At 30.3% G+C, this 21,076-nt stretch overlaps 1 protein-coding gene across 3 annotated transcripts; it reads right to left on the bottom strand.

The window, feature by feature from the left end:
* Positions 1-745: 745 nt before the first annotated feature.
* On the bottom strand, positions 746-20,757 carry LOC143047930 (DEP domain-containing protein 7-like). 3 transcript variants are annotated; one of them, XM_076221282.1, is made up of 7 exons: positions 20,619-20,757; positions 5,081-5,280; positions 4,180-4,394; positions 3,419-3,618; positions 2,351-2,871; positions 1,702-1,903; positions 746-1,292 (listed from the first exon to the last, which is right to left on the bottom strand). In XM_076221282.1, exons 1-7 carry the CDS (start codon positions 20,707-20,709, stop codon positions 1,093-1,095), a joined length of 1,629 nt encoding a protein of 542 aa, XP_076077397.1. In that variant the 5' UTR covers positions 20,710-20,757; the 3' UTR covers positions 746-1,092. The 3 variants fall into 3 exon arrangements, with proteins under 3 accessions (XP_076077397.1, XP_076077399.1, XP_076077398.1); XM_076221284.1 differs by lacking the exon at positions 20,619-20,757 and adding an exon at positions 6,642-6,709; XM_076221283.1 differs by lacking the exon at positions 20,619-20,757 and adding an exon at positions 5,815-5,888.
* Positions 20,758-21,076: the final 319 nt, after the last annotated feature.

Here is a 21,076-nt window from a genome sequence, read left to right as displayed (position 1 = left end):
TCAATGGTTTTTAAAGAAGGAGAAGCCTTTCAGCATGTGCACTCATGTATTATTCATCAAGCAAAAAGTTTAGGGATTGTCCTTCCAAATCTTTCTTGATAATTTTATCCTGTATAATCTGGTGTTGAACAGGTTGTATTCATGCACTGTTTATCATGTAGATACATAAGATTTTCTCCTAGAACAGTCAATAGAAGAGCTTTTAATAACAGCTTATTATGGCTTCCTTTAAGTATTTGTATGCATTATTTGATAGTTGTTATTTTTTACTAGTATCTGTTTTTGTTTTTTGTTGATAATATTTCATTGAGGTAATTGCTGTTCCATTTTTTTATTGTATGTTTACCTCAGTATCTTCAGTGTAAATAATAGAATGTTAACAGCCTCCATACAATGTATTCATTTAGCCTAAAAGAAATTCAGAGCTTGAAATATTTTACAATGTAGTATGTATTGTTGAAGATTGCAATGTAAAAGTTTCAGGGAAACAGGAAAAATATAATTTTAGGTCTGTCTAGGTTTCAGATGAAAATACACAAATGCTAATGCACCAAAACTACTGTTGATGAAAATACACAAATTTTGAAAGCAATACTAATGCCTATTCTTCCATAACAATTGCAAGACCAGAAAAAAAATTGACCTTGACCTGACATTGGTTGTCAACAATGAAAATTTTGTAATATTGTATAAAACTGAAAATGATGGTAATGACAGCATTCAAGCAAAGATAAAAAACACAGAATTTCTAATGAGGTATTTTATTTGATTATATCATTAATCATGTAATATCATTATATCAAATATTTACAATGTTTTATTCACAAAACTGTTGCTTAGCAACTAAACTGATTATGGTTCAATTAAATTTTGGCACTTTAAAATAGAAACATTTGTCAGAAAATAACAAGATCATCTAATAAATCAGTCATATAACCAATATTTACAAATAAAATTCTATACAAATTATGAGTATTATATACAATTTGCAAATAAATTAATGTCTTGGAGACAATATTATACAATTATTGCACTGTTTCTGTATGAGAGGAGAGTGTTATAACACTAGTTCACAAATACACTAGAGAACATTCACAGCATGCCACTGAAGTGTTTGTTGTAGAGGTCTGGATGATGTTTCTGGAACTGTCGTAGACGCTGTTTCTTGTCTTTCAGATGAAGATTGGTGTCGTCAAGGATGGAGTTCATCATCTGGACGAGAGCATTCTCGGTGCAGACCTCAGACTGTTTCTGGTACTCAACAACTGTCACCTGGGTACAGTAGGTATTATCTGAAGAACAAAAGATAAACATTACAAATCATGTAAAAAGGTTTTTATTATAAGATTAAGATTAGAAATAATTACAATAAAGTAAAATAAATATCCCTTTTTTATTAAGAACTATTCTGATTATCAACTGAGTACAACTGATGCCTATTTTCAAATACAGTGGGTAAACAGTGAATCTCTCAGTAGAAATTGTATTTATTCTGAACTCAATTCTATCATATGATGTTTGAAATTTTGTTGTAGATTTATTGAAGATTTAAAAATAATTATTTTTACTGTTTTCAATTCTTTCATTTTCATATTTACTTTGTATTTTTTATTTTCATTTTGTGATAAGAAGAAATGCAATTAATTTTTATACGTACAATTATCCTATTTATATTCACAAATAAAAAGAACACATAATTACCTCTGACTGGTGAGATTTCCCCTGTCTTAAGGTCATCGATTCTAGAGTTGACACGGTCACGGATCTCCTTGGGTATGGTGAAGATGGCCTTGACATTCTGTACCATAAAGAGGATGAGGATCCTGGCTAACTTGTTGGCAACGACCTTGTGCTTCAGGATGGCATCAGTGAAGGTCATCAACATAAGGGTCTCGTTGTTTTCCTGAAATTGATAAAATAAATATAAACATTGCTAAAACACCATCATTTTGTAAGGTAGTCATTATAGTATAAACTCAACTAACATTATTTAGGTTACTTTTTTAAAATCTCAAAAAAATATTTGTTATTCTTGGTAGGTAAATGATCTAATAGCATCTAGTATTTTTTGTCCATTTAAAAAAAAAAAAATAAGTTTGTTATTTAGCATATCAAATAATATTATATTCAATGCATTGAGCTTAGGAAATTCACTCATCTCTTTGTATAAATTTATTTCATTATATTCAGTTAATGTGCTGATTGTTGAAGGCCGTACGTACGGTGACCTTTAGATGTAAATTTCTCTGTCATTTGGTCTCTTGTGGAAAGTTGTCTCATTGGCAATCATACCATATCTTCTTTTTTTATCTATTAATTAATCTTAATCTACCATGTTATTTCTACATACCTTAGCATCAATCTGAATGGACTCTTCAGAAGCAGCAGACATAAACTTTAGCAGACGGTGGAGCTCCTCACGTGTGTGCCAGGGTAACAGGATCATGTCGAGACGAAGGGCTTCGATGGCAGTCTGTTCTTTCTGTTGTAGTACAAGGTTCAGGATGGCAAGGTGAAGATCAATGAAGCTCTCTGGTAGAAGTGGCTCGTCGACGTTGGTGTAATGCTCGCTGAGAACGTAGCAGGACTGAACCTTGGAACCTGGTGTTGCTTCACGTACAAAGTCTTTCTCTAACACAGAGATACCGTTCGGTAGACATTCTATACAGTTGAGGGCGGTCTTCATGAACGGATCTTTAACACCTGTGAGTGGGATGTTCCAGTGCTTGGAGACGACGTTGGAGATGATGAGGTTCTGGCGGACCTGTTTCTTGGTAGACTTTTCTTCGTTGAGGAGACCGTCAAGGAATGGAAGATCTACGATGGTGAGTAACTGGCAGAGAGCAACCTCCTTCCAAAGGTCTTCTAAAGCTGTAAGATAAATAACTATATCAAAACACTATACAGAGGGTGGTTAAAAAAACCTTAAAATTGAACAATTCTGCTGAGAAAAAAAAACATTAATACATATCATAGTATTTTACAACTAAAAGTTACTTTAAAAAAATGAAAATGAAAGTCATTACAAAAATTAATACTAGTTCTTAAATCAAGTTAAGACATTTTTGTGTAATTGCAAATTTTTCTTCCCTCAAAAATTTGTTTTAATTGATCACTGCATATAACAATAACTGTCTTCAACATGGATAAAAAAATATAATTTTATCAATTGCTATGATTTTTTTTGGAATTAGCTGAAGACATAAATGTAGCAACAATTGTTTATTTTTCATATGGAGTATATTCGGATATTGTCTCTTATACATCTAACTTGTATCTCTTTAATTATATATAATGGTTTACTTTTATAAATTGTGATTTGAATGGAGAGTTGTCTCATTGGCACTCATACCACATCTTCTTATATATATGAAAGGTTTTTTTTTCGCTATGATTTAAAAAAAAAGAAGGTATTTACCATCAGGAGAAAAATCTGTCTTTACTTTCAGCCTACTACGTTCTATGAGTGAGTTGTCTGCCTTGAGAGAGCTACGACTACGAGATTTGAGTGACATCTGGAGGTTGACGATTTCTTGAAGAACTTGGCCCTGTTTGTTGACAGCAATGGGGTTACACAAGACATCAGCGATCAAGTCGGGTTCCATGTCGGGGTTGATTCTAAAAAGTAAATAAATATGTAATGGATATGTAAGACATAATCAAATATTTCTGTCAAGTTTAATAAAGATTGTCCAATTGTTAAAGCACCAATGAGAATTTATCAATGTTTTGTTAACGTGATACCATGCTCATGAAATTATTTTGGATTTTATTGAAAAATCTTTCAGTTAAATCGTCACTGAAGATATAAATTTGTGATTACTTGACTTCTGGTATTATTTAGTAACCTTCATACATGAAATAGTAAAGCGCTGTTTTGCTAAACTTAAAATTCTATTTATTTTCACAGTTTTGTACCTTTACTTAATTCCTGTATATATGTTTGTAATTTTTTTACTTTCAGATACGAGAAAGAAAAAAAATATTTGCCAAGTTAAACTTATTCTTTTAATTTGAAGAACAGTGATTAAGCAACCATCACAATTCAATAAAATCATTCTAATAAAACTAAGACTAATAATGGTTTACTTTTATAAATTGTGACTTGGATGGAGAGTTGTCTCATTGGCACTCATACCACATCTTCTTATATCTATAAACAATAATAATGTTACTAACCTTAAACTCAAATCTTTGCGTCTGGCATCCTCCATGATGGAGCACTCTTGGTCTTCGTCTGAGGACTCGGCAATGGTAGAACTGGTCTCACTCTCTGTGTCGGAACCAACAAATCTGTATAACTTATGCTGACTGTCGTCAAAGGACTTCTTTACCTCACTGTTACGGGAACTGACTGGTGAAAATACCTGACGATCCATCAAAGACTGGCAAAGCTGAAAAATAAAACAAAATACTTAAAATTTTAAATTCTTATTATTTTAATATATAAGACAAAATTATCAACACAAGTTTACCACTTTTATTGTATAGTATACATTGTACATATGATTTATTTTCACATATCAGATAGGTTTCTTAGAAAATAATAAATTTTTAATTTCTTTCATCACTCTTTTTTTTTACTGACATATTAAACAATATGATCAGATAATAAAATCTTTGCAGGTATTTATTCTCAAAGGGAGATAACTCTAACTCTTTTATCTGACCTTACTTTTCAGAATTATTTCATTGCTTAAGTCATATGATTAATAGCCTTAAAATGCTGTTTATCATTGATGTTTCATGTGCTTCCAAATCTACACATACTTTTGCTATATCTTATATAATCCTGAATTTTGTAAGTACAAATGAATTTCAATATAAAAAAAGTTTTACTGGCATTTCTTTATATCATTTTAGTAAAATGTAAATAGATCTTTAAAAGTATTTATATTCATCCCTTTTAACAACTGACACAAGAAAAGTGTTATGAGTGAAGAAGAACTTTATAGTAATGTAATGATGTCAAAAATACCAAATAAACATATAAGCAGCTTTAGTTTCTAATGTTAAATTAAAATGTATTTCTAGCCAAATGTAACCCATATTTATTTTAAATATAAAAATAAAGACATACCTTAATAGCCTTTTCTCTAGAGAGGTCTGAACTGAAGGTGTTCCTCTCACTAAGGAGGTAGGTAAGAACAACATCAACAGCATCTTGGCCAGTGAAGCAGTTCTCGTAGGTCTTCATCTTCATACGACGACGTTTCAGCTCTACACGGGCCTTGAGGTGGTCGATGATCTCGTTCCATATCTGTGTTGCCCTAAATGGACCTGAAAGATATATAATAAGTTAGTTATTATATTTAAAGTACATATTTGCAAACTTGTAGACCTAAATGCATATTGCTTTACTATAGTGTCAGATTTATAACATTGTGAATTACCATAAAGGGATTTGACATCATATCAAACATCTAAAAATCATATTATGATCATATAGTTTTATGTAACAGATATAGTCACACAATAAGATTAACGTAATGAGTACTAAAATAAGTTTTCTATAACAGCTGGAAATATTGTGCTATAAAGTAAGAATTACTGTTATCATATTTTGATAAACATTAAGGATTGTATTTTTTCATTTGTAGGATTTAACATGTCATTTCAAAATAAAGTTAAATAAACTGAAAATGAACTCTATTTTCAAGACACAAAATGGTGATTAGCTTTTTCAAAATTTTGATAACATAAAAAATAAATATCTTAATTTTTTAAATAATTATTTACTTTCACTCAAAGATCTTTGTCAAGTTTTTAAGTTTAACATGAAATTTATTAGTTATATTTAACTCATTTGTTTACCTCTCCTTGAAGAATTGATGAGGCCAGGAGCATTGAGAGACACTGTACCAGTAGTTCTAGTCATGGTTAACAATATAATGATTTGAATTATCTATGTATAAAATGTTAAAAGGATTTTTGAATGTCTAGACTAATGCAAGACACCTATTTATATACCATTTTGAGTAAACTTACAATCTTTCTCAGTTTTAATAGTTAAAACAACACCTACTTTACTTCAAGAGTATTTTCTCTTTTAGAGGACTTTGTAATAAAAACATAGAGGTATAAGGCTTGGGTCAACAGACTGTTGTTTTTAGATAATAAATTAATTAAAAAAGTGTGCCCAGGTACTATAATAACTAATTATTTCTTGATTGGTCTTTATTGTCTACTTAATAAAATCTTTACTCAAGAAGAGTAGTTTATTATTTTATAAGTATTTAATTTAAAATGTTCTTCTCAGACTTTTGTTGTTATTAATGTAAGTCTTAAATTTTTTTAAAAATTGTTTTTAATTTGAATATCCAGAAAGTAGGTATTTTGCCTAAATAACTGAAAACATGATATTTATACATATCAATTAAAAGTTACAATATTAATATTTTTTATATTGAATAATATTTCAAAAATCAATGTATTTACTTAACTAATGTATGTATTGTTTCAGTATATCAAGGACGTATGTTAGTTATACGTCCTTGAGTATATAAATCATTTTTATCAAAATGTTCTAACCTCTCTTTTTTGTATTTCTTTTTCTTTTTTTCTAAATAAATTAAAAAAATTTATTTGTTTTAACTTTGAAAGTATTGATAATTGTTCTAAGATTTAAAAAAATATAATACCTTGAAGAATGGACTGCACCATACTGTAACTTTTGTTGTATATATAATCTAGTGAATATCTTAGTGTCTCTCTTAATCTTTTTACAAATGATTTAAATTTAAACTTCCTTTATATATAAAGATTGAGACAGGAAACATTTTGTCACCTGAGTATTGAGAGGGGTCTACTGGTGTTACAATTAATGTTCTGTAAGGACAATTTTATCACCTTAAACAATGTTTGTATATTAGAGCCAGAAGGTGCCACTGTTTGTTTGACAATAAACATTACCTGAATAATTACCTGTATCCTGTGACATACAATAAAGACAATACCTAGTGTATTGGACAGGTGTAAAAACAGAAGTTATTACAATGTAATTATCTAATCACTACAATTAACATAAGTGTCATCAAATTATTGAACTTGTAAATACATGAATTTGTGGGGTTTTAATTATTTCCTTTTAATAACAATATTGTCTGAAAAAGAAGTTAAATTTTTTCTACACTTCACAAGGAGAAAAAAAGGTTTTTACATTATTCTATTTAGTTAAATTATATCAAGTCATGAAAGTAGACTTTAATATTATTTTTATTTTTAGATGTTTCAAGAAATCAAGAAGTCTCATAGACTCAATTATGTGTTCCTGTCATCAATCTTGAATTCAAATTAAATAAGTTACATTATTTTTTATAATGCTATAATTAAAACAATTTCAATATAAATTTTTAAACAACTTTCTATTCAACTTATTGTGATATTATAATAAAACACTTTGAACAACTAGCTACTGTTTTAATGTAGTTTTTATCTTTTAATTGTTTTTTCATTTATTCTGAATTTGACCTTTATTTGCCTAACTTATAAGCTTTGTTGATCAAGTGATTATTTTGTGTTGCTATTTTCATGATTTTTATTGATATTGACCTGCAATTTGTAATGTGGTTTGATGCCACATTGTCTACAGTTTAAGGATGCCAATATATAACTCAATGATTAAAATTGATGGGGGTATAACAGTCATTAAAAATACAAATCTTGAAACTGTCTAATAAGAAGATAGGGTGTGATTGTAGATGAGAAAAGTAAGTCACAACTATCCAACGGCAAATATTTAGACAATATACGTATAGTGTCTTGAAATATGAAAATTATTTGTATGAGGCTTAGAAACGGGGGAAATGCGAGGTTATACCGAGCATTTCCCCTGTTTCGTGCCGAATACAAATAAATTTCATATTTCAAGACACTATACGTATATTGTTTTTATACTGAAATCGATAAAAAAATAAAAAAAATAATTAAAATATGAAACAAATATTATTAAAAAAATGTACAGCCTTCAACAATGATACAAAAAACCATCAGATAAATATAGTGATATGGGTAAATTTATGAGATGTAAATTTCATCTTTCAATACTAAATAGAGCAAACAAATTGAGCTTGAAAAAATAACTACTGAAACTGAGTAAATGTTATTATCTTACTTGAATTTACTAAGGAGCTCAATCATTAGATTTATAATAAAAGTATGTATCAAGTTACACCATTTTGAGATTTGATGATGTGATTCCTTCAAGAACATGTTGCTAGTATTATCTTTTTTTATCTTGGATATCTCTCTTTGAAATTTAGAACAAAACCTACAGATAATTGCTGAACCATTATAAAATGCATTAATAGGTGCCACAAAAAAAAAAAAAGACCAAAGGATTTTTTCACCATCAGGGGAAATGAAAAATAAACTTATATTTATTTCTCCCATTCAACTAAAAAAGAGTCAATGTTTTTAAACTTTGTTATAAAACAAAAATACAAACGGTCTAACAGTTCTGTTAATTCAGAAATTATTGTGGTGTTTTTATTATTGTGAAAAATGCAACACGGTTATATATCAAAAATATTTAAACTCACATTTTGATTTTTGATTTTGAATTAAACATGATTTTTCTCAATATCACAAAAAAATGAAAATCCCATTTTAGTTTAAAATGACAAAATGGCAATAATAAATGCATGCAATAATTTCCGAACTTACAGTATATAAAATGATGTCTTTAGACTAAATCCAGTTGATGTTTGATGTGTACCAATTAGTACTTTTGTTATAGAATTAGTTGTTTATTGCTTTGAATTAGTTGTCAGTAACTGCAAGTTTGCTCAGATCTGTACTTTGTGTTTTTTTTTGTTGTGAGGGATGTATAAATAATACCCTGCCAAATCCAGTCTCGGTTTTTGATAGATGTTTTTCTGCTTTGTATCGATCTAAGGAGTTAAGCCCTATTTTTTACAGTTTGTTCTTAAATTGTAATGTTACAACAATGTCCTAGATTAGAGGAGAGTAAGCGCCTTCAAACCTGTTTAGGACTGCCCCATTCTGAATGTGCCTGTTTCAAGTCAGGGCCTGTAGTTCAGTGGTTGTCGTTGACTATGTCTGTCCATTTGTTTTTAAAAAAAAAAAATGTTTTGTTATAATCAGACTGTTAGCTTTATTTATTATCAATTATTTATATTTTACATATCCGGGTCTTATAGGTTGCATTTCTGTAAATATTGACAATGCAATTTCCCATAGGAACTCCTTTTACGGCTAAAACTGTACCACTTTTACTATGAAGTTTTGAAAAAAATCTTATCCTAGAATTAAAAGTTCATATGCACCACAATTTTTTTCAAAGGTCAAAATATAGGGCTGTGCGGCATATTTTCAACGTTTATATGCCCTGAACTTCTCAGAGTTTAAACTTACACTAATTTTTTTAACGACCCCTACCTCGAATGAAAGGTTACCACAGATTTCAATGTAAACAATATGCACGTGTTTATTTACTGGTAACATTCCCAAGTTCTGTCTCTGCGATATGGAACACAGAGAGCATAATTGGGAACCAGTATGTAAACAAAATCAATTTTCTATGAATATTCAATTACTCCCCAAAAGAGGCGTGTTTTGAGAAACAGCTGTATTTACAAAGTGCAACCTGTACAGACATTTATTCAAATAGAAAACTCTCTAAAATCAGTTTTTCTCACATTAATACTCATTTATCAGAATTAAAGTCTTAAAGAAATCACTGTGTATACTCTAAGTTTTTTTTTACTATACATTTTTTACCCCCTCCCCTGTTTCAATTTTTTAAAGAATTTGAAAACAAGACTTTAATTATTGCCAGCTTACCCTATTTGCATATTTTCTGATAAAAAATGCCTAGAACCTGTTTAAAAATGGTTTGATAACATATTGAAAGCATATCAGAATATCATCAATGTAATGTTTAGCAGTCAATCATTACAACATTCAAGATTATATAAAGTATCCAATCCAGCCTCTATCTCCAGTCCACATCTTACTGTATGCCTATTTGTCAATTAAAGAACACATTTTCTGCCTCAAATGGTCAATTTAGAATTCTTGTCACAACAGTATCATCTGTAACCATATATCTGACACAATTTAGCTACTATATATACTAGAAGTGTTCAAACAAAGCCATATTTGCAATAGTTGTATGTATGCAGATACCAGTCTGAGATATAAATTCACTTAAAATGTTGTAGAGATGACTGCAAACATCTGATTTTTGCATAACTTCCAAGCATAGTTATTGTTTTCTATATCAAGAACTTTAAAACCATAAAATCATAGCATTTACAAGTTAAATTATTTGTTTTTATGACCCAGGGGGTAGGCAATTTTCTATGTATTTTGCCCCTGGGGCCTCAAATTTCCTAAATCATTCTGCTGTTTCTAGCAATTTGGAATATTTATTACATATTCAGGATAGAACACACTATTGTAAGTTTTCTTGAGATATTTTTGTTTTTCTAGCTTGTATTTATTATGCCGTGGTGACAAAAAAGCAGACTTAGGTGTTGCGGCTTACTTTTGGGTTATCGAAAGGACACAAATACCCCATAAATAATATTCAGGAAGGATCTATGAGTTTCAATGACTGCGAAGAGTAAATATAAGCACTTCTTAACAATTTAACTTACAAATATGCAAATATTATGATTTAATTTTGTATCCAGGACTTTCAGTAAACTATGCATACTGTGACCTGTGAATTTATGCTGAGTCATCATATTTAAGGCCCAGGATTCTATCAATCTTCATTAAATATTTATAAAACTTCTTATTTCAGTTAATTTCTTTAACATCTGTGAAATAAAGCAAATTTGGTTAAATTCTGAATGTTCCCCTTTTTCACCCTATATAGGTTGCATTTCTGTAAATATTGACAATGCAATTTCCCATAGGAACTCCTTTTACGGCTAAAACTGTACCACTTTTACTATGAAGTTTTGAAAAAAATCTTATCCTAGAATTAAAAGTTCATATGCACCACAATTTTTTTCAAAGGTCAAAATATAGGGCTGTGCGGCATATTTTCAACGTTTATATGCCCTGAACTTCTCAGAGTTTAAACTTACACTAATTTTTTTAACGACCCCTACCTCGAATGAAAGGTTACCACAGATTTCAATGTAAACAATATGCACGTGTTTATTTACTGGTAACATTCCCAAGTTCTGTCTCTGCGATATGGAACACAGAGAGCATAACTGGGAACCAGTATGTAAACAAAATCAATTTTCTATGAATATTCAATTACTCCCCAAAAGAGGCGTGTTTTGAGAAACAGCTGTATTTACAAAGTGCAACCTTTATAGCTGACAATATGGTTTGTGTTTTTTCTCATTGGTTTGGATGTACAGTTGCCTATCCACATGATATGAAAAAAATAAACATGATAAAATAATTTATAACAAATATTGTTATCAACAGGGTGATATCAATAATGATCTGTTCTTTGTTATTTGATAGAACTGTTATCATTCATGGATAGGACAGGCACACAAGAGGACAGTCATCTCAGATTAAATTATCTTGTCTAAATGTATGTGGACTTAAAAAAAAGCTTAATTACCATGAAGTTCAGGAACTCATAAAATCTTATGATATTTGTGTATTTTGTGAATCAAAAACTGATGATTTAGATATCTTAAATGTTCCGAAAGGGTATGAATATTTTTCCAAAAACCGCAAAAAATTTGACAGAAAATCTGGGGGGATTGTTGTTGTGTTTAAAAATTTATTAAAATCACACTTAAGTTTCCTGTCTACTGATTCGGAGTATGTTCTTTGGCTGAAATTTAACCTAAGACATGAACCAAATTTTTTACTTGGTTGTGTCTATATACCTCCTGAAAACTCTAGGTATTCCTCTGTAGAGGCATTTGATGAAGTAGAAAATGAGCTCATTTTTTTTCAAGAGGAAAATATTCATACTATCCTTATTGGTGACTTTAATGCCAGATGCGGCACAGGTAGAGACTTTATATTTCCTAATGATGATTTAGCACAAATTTTGAACTTTGATGGTGCAGATGTAATAGATAATTATTTTCATAGCTTCCAAAAACTGATATTGTGTGATATCCCATTAGACAGAGCTAATGAGGATACAGGTAGATGTAATACTTTTGGATCAAAGCTATTAAGTTTTTGCAAAAATAATAACATGTTTATTTGCAATGGACGAGTGGGTTCAGATAAGGGGGTTGGTCGTGTTACGAGTAGTCAGACGAGTCTTATTGATTATTGTATTGTATCGCCAGATCTGTTTCCACTTTTGTCGGAATTCGAGGTAATTGACTTTGACCCATTATACTCAGATGTTCATTGCAGGTTACATGTTATATTCTCAACAGGTGTTACTACTGATTTGCATAACAATGATTCTACTCCGAACACGGTAAATATACCTGTTCGGTGGAACAATGAGATGAAAGATCAGTTTGTTAACATGGTTGAGGACAAACTCTCGACTGAAGATTTGTTCAATAAACTTGTCACATTAAATGTTGAAAGTGACACGTTTCAATCAGATATTGACAATTTTGTAGATTTTTTTAACAGCATATTTATTGATTCAGCGCATAATTGTTTTGGTGATAAGGTAGTTTGATATAACCAGCCGAATAGGCAAAACAAGGTGTTTCAACCCTGGTTTGATACAATTTGTCATCAAAAGAGATCTGAATTTCACAAGTCAAAGAGAAAACATTATCTCTCTAAAACAGACGAATCCCGAGCTGATTTGAAGTATCGCGCTAAGGCTTATAAGATTGCAATGGGCAAGGCTTTTAATGACTTTCAGTTTAAGGCAGAGAAAGACTTGCGCAGTGCATCTGAAGGCGAACCTCGAGAGCTCTGGAATATTTTAAATAATTTGAATAAATCTACTTCAAAAAGAGATGAAATTGATCTCGATAACTTGTATGTGTATTTTAAAAATTTGAACATTGATAAACATCCAGATGATGATGATGACGAATTTATCTTGCCAAACTGTGATGATGATTTTGTAAATAATATACTCAATGGTGAAGTTTCAAACGAAGAAATTTTGAATGCTGTGAAAAATTTAAAAAACAGCAAGGCCCCTGGGTTTGATAAGGTCATTAATGAGTATATTAAATCAACCATTAATGCTACTTTGCCTATGTATAGAGAGATTTTTAATATGATTTGGATACTGGTGTAGTTCCTCAAATCTGGACGGTTGGAATAATTATTGCTATATATAAAAACAAGGGCGATCTTAACAACCCAGATTCGTATAGAGGTATAACATTAGTGTCCTCACTTGGTAAACTTTTTACAGCAGTACTTACATTGTAATAGTAGGTTGACAAAGTATGCTGAACTGATAGAAACTATACCAAAGGCACAAGCCAGATTTAGAGAAGGATATAGTACGAATGACAATATATTTATACTACATGTTTTGATAGAATTCTATTTTTATAACAATAAGAAACTTTTCTGTACTTTCATAGATTTCAAGAAAGCATTTGATACTGTTTGGAGGGTGGGACTTTGGAAAAAACTTATAAATTGTAATATCACGGGAAATATATTTAAAGTTATTTATAAGATGTATGGCAATATCAAGTCTTGTATCAAAAAGGGGGGTGAGTTATCAGGGTTTTTTCCTTGTGAAGTTGGTGTTCGTCAAGGGGAAAATTTATCTCCTTTCTTATTTTCTGTATTTCTCTCGGACCTTGAGACTTTTTTCAGTGAAAATGGTATATCTGGACTCCAAACCGTATCACAAAAAACTCTTGAACACCTAAATACGTTTTTGTTGTTATTTATACTATTGTATGCTGATGATACAATAATTTTAGCTGAATCAGCAGCAGCATTGCAAAAGTGTTTAGATGTATTTGAACAATATTGTAATATATGGAAACTATCAGTAAATGTTGAAAAAACTAAAGTGATGGTATTCTCCAAAAGAAAGTACGCTATGATTGATAATTTTAAACTATATGGTTCAATTATTGAAAGAGTGGAGTCGTACCCATATCTTGGTTTGCTTTTAAACCAAAACGGGAAATTTGTAATAACAAAAAAGAAGTTAGCAGAACAAGGACAAAAAGCACTTTATGCTCTATATAGAAAGATTAGGAATATATCTATTCCAGTAGATCTACAGCTTAAGCTATTTGATTCTTTAATTGATCCTATACTTTTATACGGGAGCTAAATTTGGGGATATGAAAAATTAGACATATTGGAAACGGTGCACTTGCAATTCCTAAAGAAGGTGCTCTCTGTCCGAAGATCAACGCCAAACTTCATGGTGTACGGCGAAACAGGTAGATATCCACTAGACATACATGTAAAATTACGTATACTTAATTTTTGGGTAAAATTACTTTCGAATGATTCTAAACTGTCTAGTATTATGTATAAGTTATTGTATGAAATGAATTGTTCAGGAAATATGCAATCAAAACGGTTATTAAATGTGAAATCTATACTGAATGATGTTGGCTTATCATTACACACATTTTACATGCCTATGGCCCATAAGGTATCGCCCCCTGGTGTCAGCTGCCTTTAGGAAACCATAATGCTTTCCTATTTGCTGCTGACACAGGATGAGTCATGGACATGTTTAATTTCTACTTTCTTTTTGGCTAATTATTATATATTTAATTGATCCAACTTTTTGTGTACTATACATATGTGGATATCTATTTTTCTTTTTTTCTTTTTGGGCTACTTGTTTGTTATCTATATCAACCACACTTGCAATAAAATGCATTAGTATTAAAAAAAAAAACATACTATAGATTCTTTATCTACGTATTCTTTAAGAACTTAAAAAGTTCTCGTTTAACTTTTTTTTTTTATTTATCTCATTGTTTGTATTGTATTATGAAAAAATTATTGATGTTGTAATGTTTATGCCCTTTGGGGCCCATAATTGGAAAATAAAGTATCTTATCTTATCTATGTATGGGATAGCCAAGAAATTCTTAGTAAAAATAGTATAAAATATTATGTTAAACAAATCTTACAAGACATATTTGTACAAAAATGGCACAGTATGGCTGAAAGTGCCTCAAGAGGGGAACTTTATTTATCATTTTTTAAAAGGGATTTCTGTCTTGAAGGCTACTTGATGAAACTAAATAAACAAGGCAGAGTACACTTGAGTAAACTGCGATGTTCAAATTTAAAATTCCCTATAGAAGCCGGTAGATGGTTAAATATACCTTGTGTGGACAGAATATGCACATTATGTGACATGGGTGTAATAGGAAATGAATTTCATTATCTGCTAGTATGTTGTAACCCTAACATTGAAAGAATTAGAAAAATACATATACCAAGATACTATTTTTTTAACCCAACTGAGGACAAGCTATTTGGTTTGCTATACTATTGTAATATAAAAGTGCTCAATAATGTTGCATTATTTTTGCAAAAAATCATGAAGTATTTTTGATAAAAGAAACTGTTTAGTACTTACCTAATTCAAGTTGTGTGTTATAATCCAATTAATCATATGATATATATATATATATATATATATATATATATATATATATGCCATGATATGTGTATTTGTTTGGATCGTTTAAATCACGTGTTAAACAACCGTATGATACGGTGTGTTTGATGACTTATATTAAATTGAAATGTATATATGTTTATTTCAGTTTTGTTCTGTTATTATACCACTTCTGTCAAGCTGTATATTATGTATATCTGCCTCTTGTAACAGTGTAAACTGTCAGAGTGTACAATAAAATCTTGAATCTTGATGAGCAATAAACCAGAAAAAGACAAGATAGTACAGCAATTCATATATGTATTACCATACAAACACAGTGATAAGATATATCAATTTTGATGACAAGAAAAATATACATTACTGCATTTGGAAAATTTGAGATAATGACAATACTGTTTTAAAATACAAACATGTAAAAGACATGCTGCAAACGTCAGATGTCTTTACACTAAATCAGCCTCATATATCTGAAAAGCCTATATTCATTGATATTAAATATTGTAATATTTCTAAAATTGCATTTTGGTTTAGGAAGAATAATTTTCCTTGAAAAGCATTTCTTCAGAGGTATGGATATCTGTCTGAAATGCAATGAAGACTGCAGCTAGTAAGAGAGATAAGGCATCATTTTTGATACACTTAAGTGTCATTATGTATACAAGCTTGTGACATTTTATTCATTAAACATTGCTTGGTCCATGACTTTTTGTATATTTGAAGCTGGTTTACAATGCGTATAATATTCCAGTATTTTTTAACATAACACAGTGAACTGCATACTGAAACCTGCACATCATCATGACCTTCATGTGACCTTGATCTATGAGACGGACTAAACAGATATGGATTTAATGATATATGGTTAGCACAAAGTGTTGGAAATAGTCAATTATTTTTACATGAATTTCAAAATAGAATTTTTGATAATTATAAAGCTGTAGGCTTGTCATTTTTTTTAAAAATACTTCAAAATGTATTTTGTATCAAAACATATATATACATAATGGACATACTCTGCAATTTTCTTTGAATCGACCATTGATCAGTTTATACCAGTCATATATAACTAAATATAGAATCAATTCATATTCACTCAATGTAGAAACATTAAGATACTTAAATATTTCCAGAAATGAACGTGTCTGTACTTAGTCTGTGTGATAAAAATGTAATCGAAGATGAATATCATTTCATTTTCGAGTGTGATATTTATGTAAATGTGAGAATTAAATATATTAAGATACATTATTATAGAAACCTATCTATCCTTATTTATAGGTTTTTGATATCTGGCACATAATTGAAAATAGCATGGAAGACCTTGAAGGTAAAACAATTTTGTAGGTGTCAACCATATACTTTCTTGCCATTGAAGTGCACTTTAGATATAGTCACTGTCAGTAGCGGATGGTTCTTAAAAACTTGTATTTATTTACAATTAGAATTCTGCGGTTAATTTATAGAGAAATTCAAATAGTTTTTAGTAAGACGCCACGAATATCCATAAATATTGTAAAGTCTCATGGAGTCTGTGTTGTTATCATTATTGCATGTGTATACTAAAAAGCCTATTAGATTCATTTCCTGTAAGATATACTGTTCCCCACGGCCCGTTCCCCATTTAAGGATACTGTTTGCGTCAAATTGGTTAAAATTTTACTGTCTATCATCCTAATATCCTTATCATGATTTCTCTTAGGTTTTAAATAATTATCGTTATCGAAATTTTTGGATAAAATTCAAATGATTAGTCAAAATCGGACGAATCAGTCATTTTTTTTCGTCTTAAAGAAAGTGTATATTTCATTGTCATGCACCAAAAATTACCATTAAAGGGAAACTTCGCAAAAAAATCAAAAATTGATATTATGTCCATTCTGTATAAAAATGCTCAAATTTATAAATATTAAAGTTTTATTCCGCTAAATAAGAGATCACCATCGATTTTAAATTTTGAGTATCAGTTCTCTACTCTCCGCCATCTTGTCACCTTCTCCGATGAAAAATCCTGATATGTCAATAAACCACAAAGGAACAAAACTACAGTAAACGACGTAGTCGTAATTGCTTGTCGATATCTTGTCAATCGTACGGTTGTTTTATCTGACTGACTAACTTGATACGGAAAATGGTCTTATATTTTTAAATAACCATATAGTCTGTTATTTTTAAACTGATAATATTGTAATTAGTTAAAAAGTCAAAGTTCAAATCATAAAATGATAAATAAGTGTTCCGTGGAAATTGTTTTCGAAAATCTAATTCGTTCATAATTCTTTCAAGTAATAAACTTTATTTAAATAAATTCGGATCTTCCCTTATCTGATCACCAGCATGGCTAAAGGTATTACTCCCAAAGGTATTGGAAGGGGTGTAAGGTGACACGTCCAGGTATTCAATCGATTTCCTGTCCGGCGGGCTTGCAAGTTCATGCATCGTTTCACTTCTGTAGGTATTGATCAGTGTACACGACCGTTACTTATAACTTTCCATTTTGAACTATCAGGTGCATGTATAATATACATTTTTGTCTTGCGTGTCCGAAAGTGATATAATATACTAGTCATTACTGAACTCGTACGCTTGTTTATAAATAACATTTCTGGTGTAAAGAATATTATTTATAAAAAAAAAATAATACAAAAAAAAATAATTGAAGAAATACAAATCTATTTACATATTTTTCCAAGGGTTAATTTGGGAAAATGTAATATATACTCGTTGTCAATAGTTTAGGACAGATTGGAACATACCAGAATTATTGATCTAAAAAAATGTGCGCACTTGTCGACGATTCGTGTATACATACGCCTGGTAGAAAGTTACGGAACTATAGTCAGTATCGCAATTTAAAATATGTATACATGTAACATAAGAAAGAAACATACATTTTGTGTAAATTGTGGTAAAAGTTTTGTAAATAGACTAGTCCATGTATGCCAACAGTATGTAATCAACGAATTCGATAGACTATTGTATACCAAAAGAAGAAGAAGAAAAAAAAGAAACAATTTGATTTAAATACAGGTCAATTTATAACTTGCTTTGGTTCATCGAAGTTAAGAACATAGTAAACTCACAGATTTATATATCAATTAAATTGTTCTCGAATAAAGGACGAAATTCGTCATCATCACAATTGTTCCAACATTCATGTAAAATATATGCAACTGGACGTACACTAATAATCACCAAGGAATGTGAATATTTTCTAGGAAAACTATTGAGTATCAATTTCGGGATTTATTTTCTTTCTTGATATTCAATGACAGCAATTTAAAGAATAAACTGCTTGTCGGATATTTGTCCGCTTTAGGGGTATTCTTGCAAGTTGAACAGACTTATAATAACATTCAAAAATAGGGAAAGATAACATTAAATTCGTTGTCTTTTAATTTTAAACATCGTTGATCAAATAGTTATTTAAGTATATATATACGTTGGGAGACGACGATTATTATAGTTGTCTCAGATTTTAATAAGGACGTTCCCCATTATGAATAAATTTGGTTGACGTTTATCACACTTGAAAAGAATATCTATTCGTAATTTTTCGATTCCATTACAAAAATATTTTTTTCTTTATTCGTACATATTATATTCCGCTTCGGTAGAGTTATCTTCAGATAGTTTCATATATTAATTAATACATGGCTTTCAAAAGTCTAACTGTAAGTGTTCTCGTACATTTTTTCGCCTAATAAAGACAAATAAAAATGATTTAGTAAAGCTATTTCTAATTTCTAAGTCCCCCTTTTTTATGAGACATAAATCAAGGACAAGACTTGTATATCATTTCATTCTGACATATGAATTAAGTTTCCCGTCTTTAACCGAAAATTGTGTATTTCTTAGTAAATTAACTTATTTGAATTCAAATAAATAATAGCACCAAATATAATTAAATAATTCCACGGCGACCAATTTTTATTTGTCACCAACTTGAATATGTATTTTTAATGTGTGTATTAAATGCTACCACTGATCCGAATAGACAGTCACACCTGGCAAGGTGTGCCCTAGAGGCGTGGTAAAATACCGAAGTGCAAATAACAATTTACCTTTCAACAAGCCATCTACGAGTATTGCCACAGAACCGTGAATACACACATCGTAAAAACCTAGCCATAGCAGAGATAGTAAAAGGTCAATAATAGTACACCAACATATTGTCTTTACAGATTATTGTACTTTAATTTGTTCACCTTATCAGTCCGAAAATGCATTTATTAAAAATAAATTTATAACTTATTGTGTTGTCTACAAAAATAATTCGAATATATACGTTTAACATAGATAATTTATCTCACGAATGAGTACAATTGAACGTCTGTGCGTTTTATCTTCTTATTATCGGATGGTTATTAGATAAAGCATAAGTCATCGGCGCGCTTACGATTACGTTAAAATATGATTAAAAACCAAGACTTTTAATGATTGTATTTTAAATCCCGGCATGCAAAAATCAGGAGAAAACGTCACGACCTACAGGAAGTAGTTGATATTTTTTCATTAATTATTGAATTTCTCCTTTATTACTGCACATATAGCGATAAAACTTTGTGAATATATATATTATGTCATAATGAACATATTTAAACCATAAGTAAAAAATCGTGAATTTTCCCTTTAACGTCATGTCACAAGAATTTTCACTATTATTCATCATGAAGGTAACCGTTACGTACCCCCATCACGACCCTCAAATGAAGTGTGAAATTGATGAACATTGAGGATAAGCGAGTCCTTAATACCGTATAAAATGGGTATCTCAACTAATGAGTTTTAAAGCTACAGAAAAACTGTCTTCTCATGATTGTTGAGTACCACAGAAAAAGAGGGGCTGATATCTCCATTTCTCGGGATTTTCTTTTATTTTTGGTGTTATAATATACTTATGTTAGAAATCATAACCCTTTTTCAATGCTATATTGGGGAACAAAATGAATAACTGTACAGGTGACTGTCGAGGAAATTGGGATAGTGAACAAAATCCTCCAAAAGATGCGTCACCTTGTGACTTGTCGTGGACAATAAAAGTTTTTCAGGAGGGGATGTAAATTCCTGACCGAGACGCGTTTAAACATTTTGTGCAGTATTTGCAGTATTTTACCAATATGGGCTTTTGACGCTCTCCATGGAATCGATCTTTGAAAACCTGAAAATCTAGGACTATCCAGCAGGCTGTCATCATTTGTAGCCATGCTATTTGAATTTCGTGCCTAATAATTTCCCACAATACAGGTGAAATTCACTTCCGCCATCAACATTAGCACACTGTAGAAACCGTTAATCGAAAAATATTATTGAAAGAATACGACTATCTTTTAGTTAATTTTTTTAAAGAAAACACGATTTTGAATTGATTAAATTAATTATTTAACATTGAGAGTGACATTTATAAATAAAAAATATATTAAGCTGACACAATTTTATCTTAAAAAAAATATGGCCCATCAAGATATTATTTCTTTTGTTGCTGAACGTTGGGTGCTTTCAGAGACGTTCGCACTGGGATGCCTTAAAGGTAATACAATTTACTCGTTAAGGGATATTCATGATATATCAGGA

This window comes from Mytilus galloprovincialis, chromosome 10 (assembly GCF_965363235.1).
Source record: "Mytilus galloprovincialis chromosome 10, xbMytGall1.hap1.1, whole genome shotgun sequence".
NCBI lineage: Eukaryota > Metazoa > Mollusca > Bivalvia > Mytilida > Mytilidae > Mytilus > Mytilus galloprovincialis.
This window is presented reverse-complemented; position numbering and strand designations above follow the sequence as displayed.

What these genes read in the sequence shown, in the direction of transcription:
- LOC143047930 (XM_076221282.1), bottom strand. Translation starts at nt 20,709, where the DNA reads ATGGCTACAAATGATGACAGCCTGCTGGATAGTCCTAGATTTTCAGGT. An exon ending in AGCGTCAAAAGCCCATATTG is followed by an intron (nt 5,281 to 20,618) that starts GTAAAATACTGC and finishes TATATCTTTCAG; the next exon opens with GTCCATTTAGGGCAACACAG. An exon ending in CCATTCAGATTGATGCTAAG is followed by an intron (nt 1,904 to 2,350) that starts GTATGTAGAAAT and finishes TATCAATTTCAG; the next exon opens with GAAAACAACGAGACCCTTAT.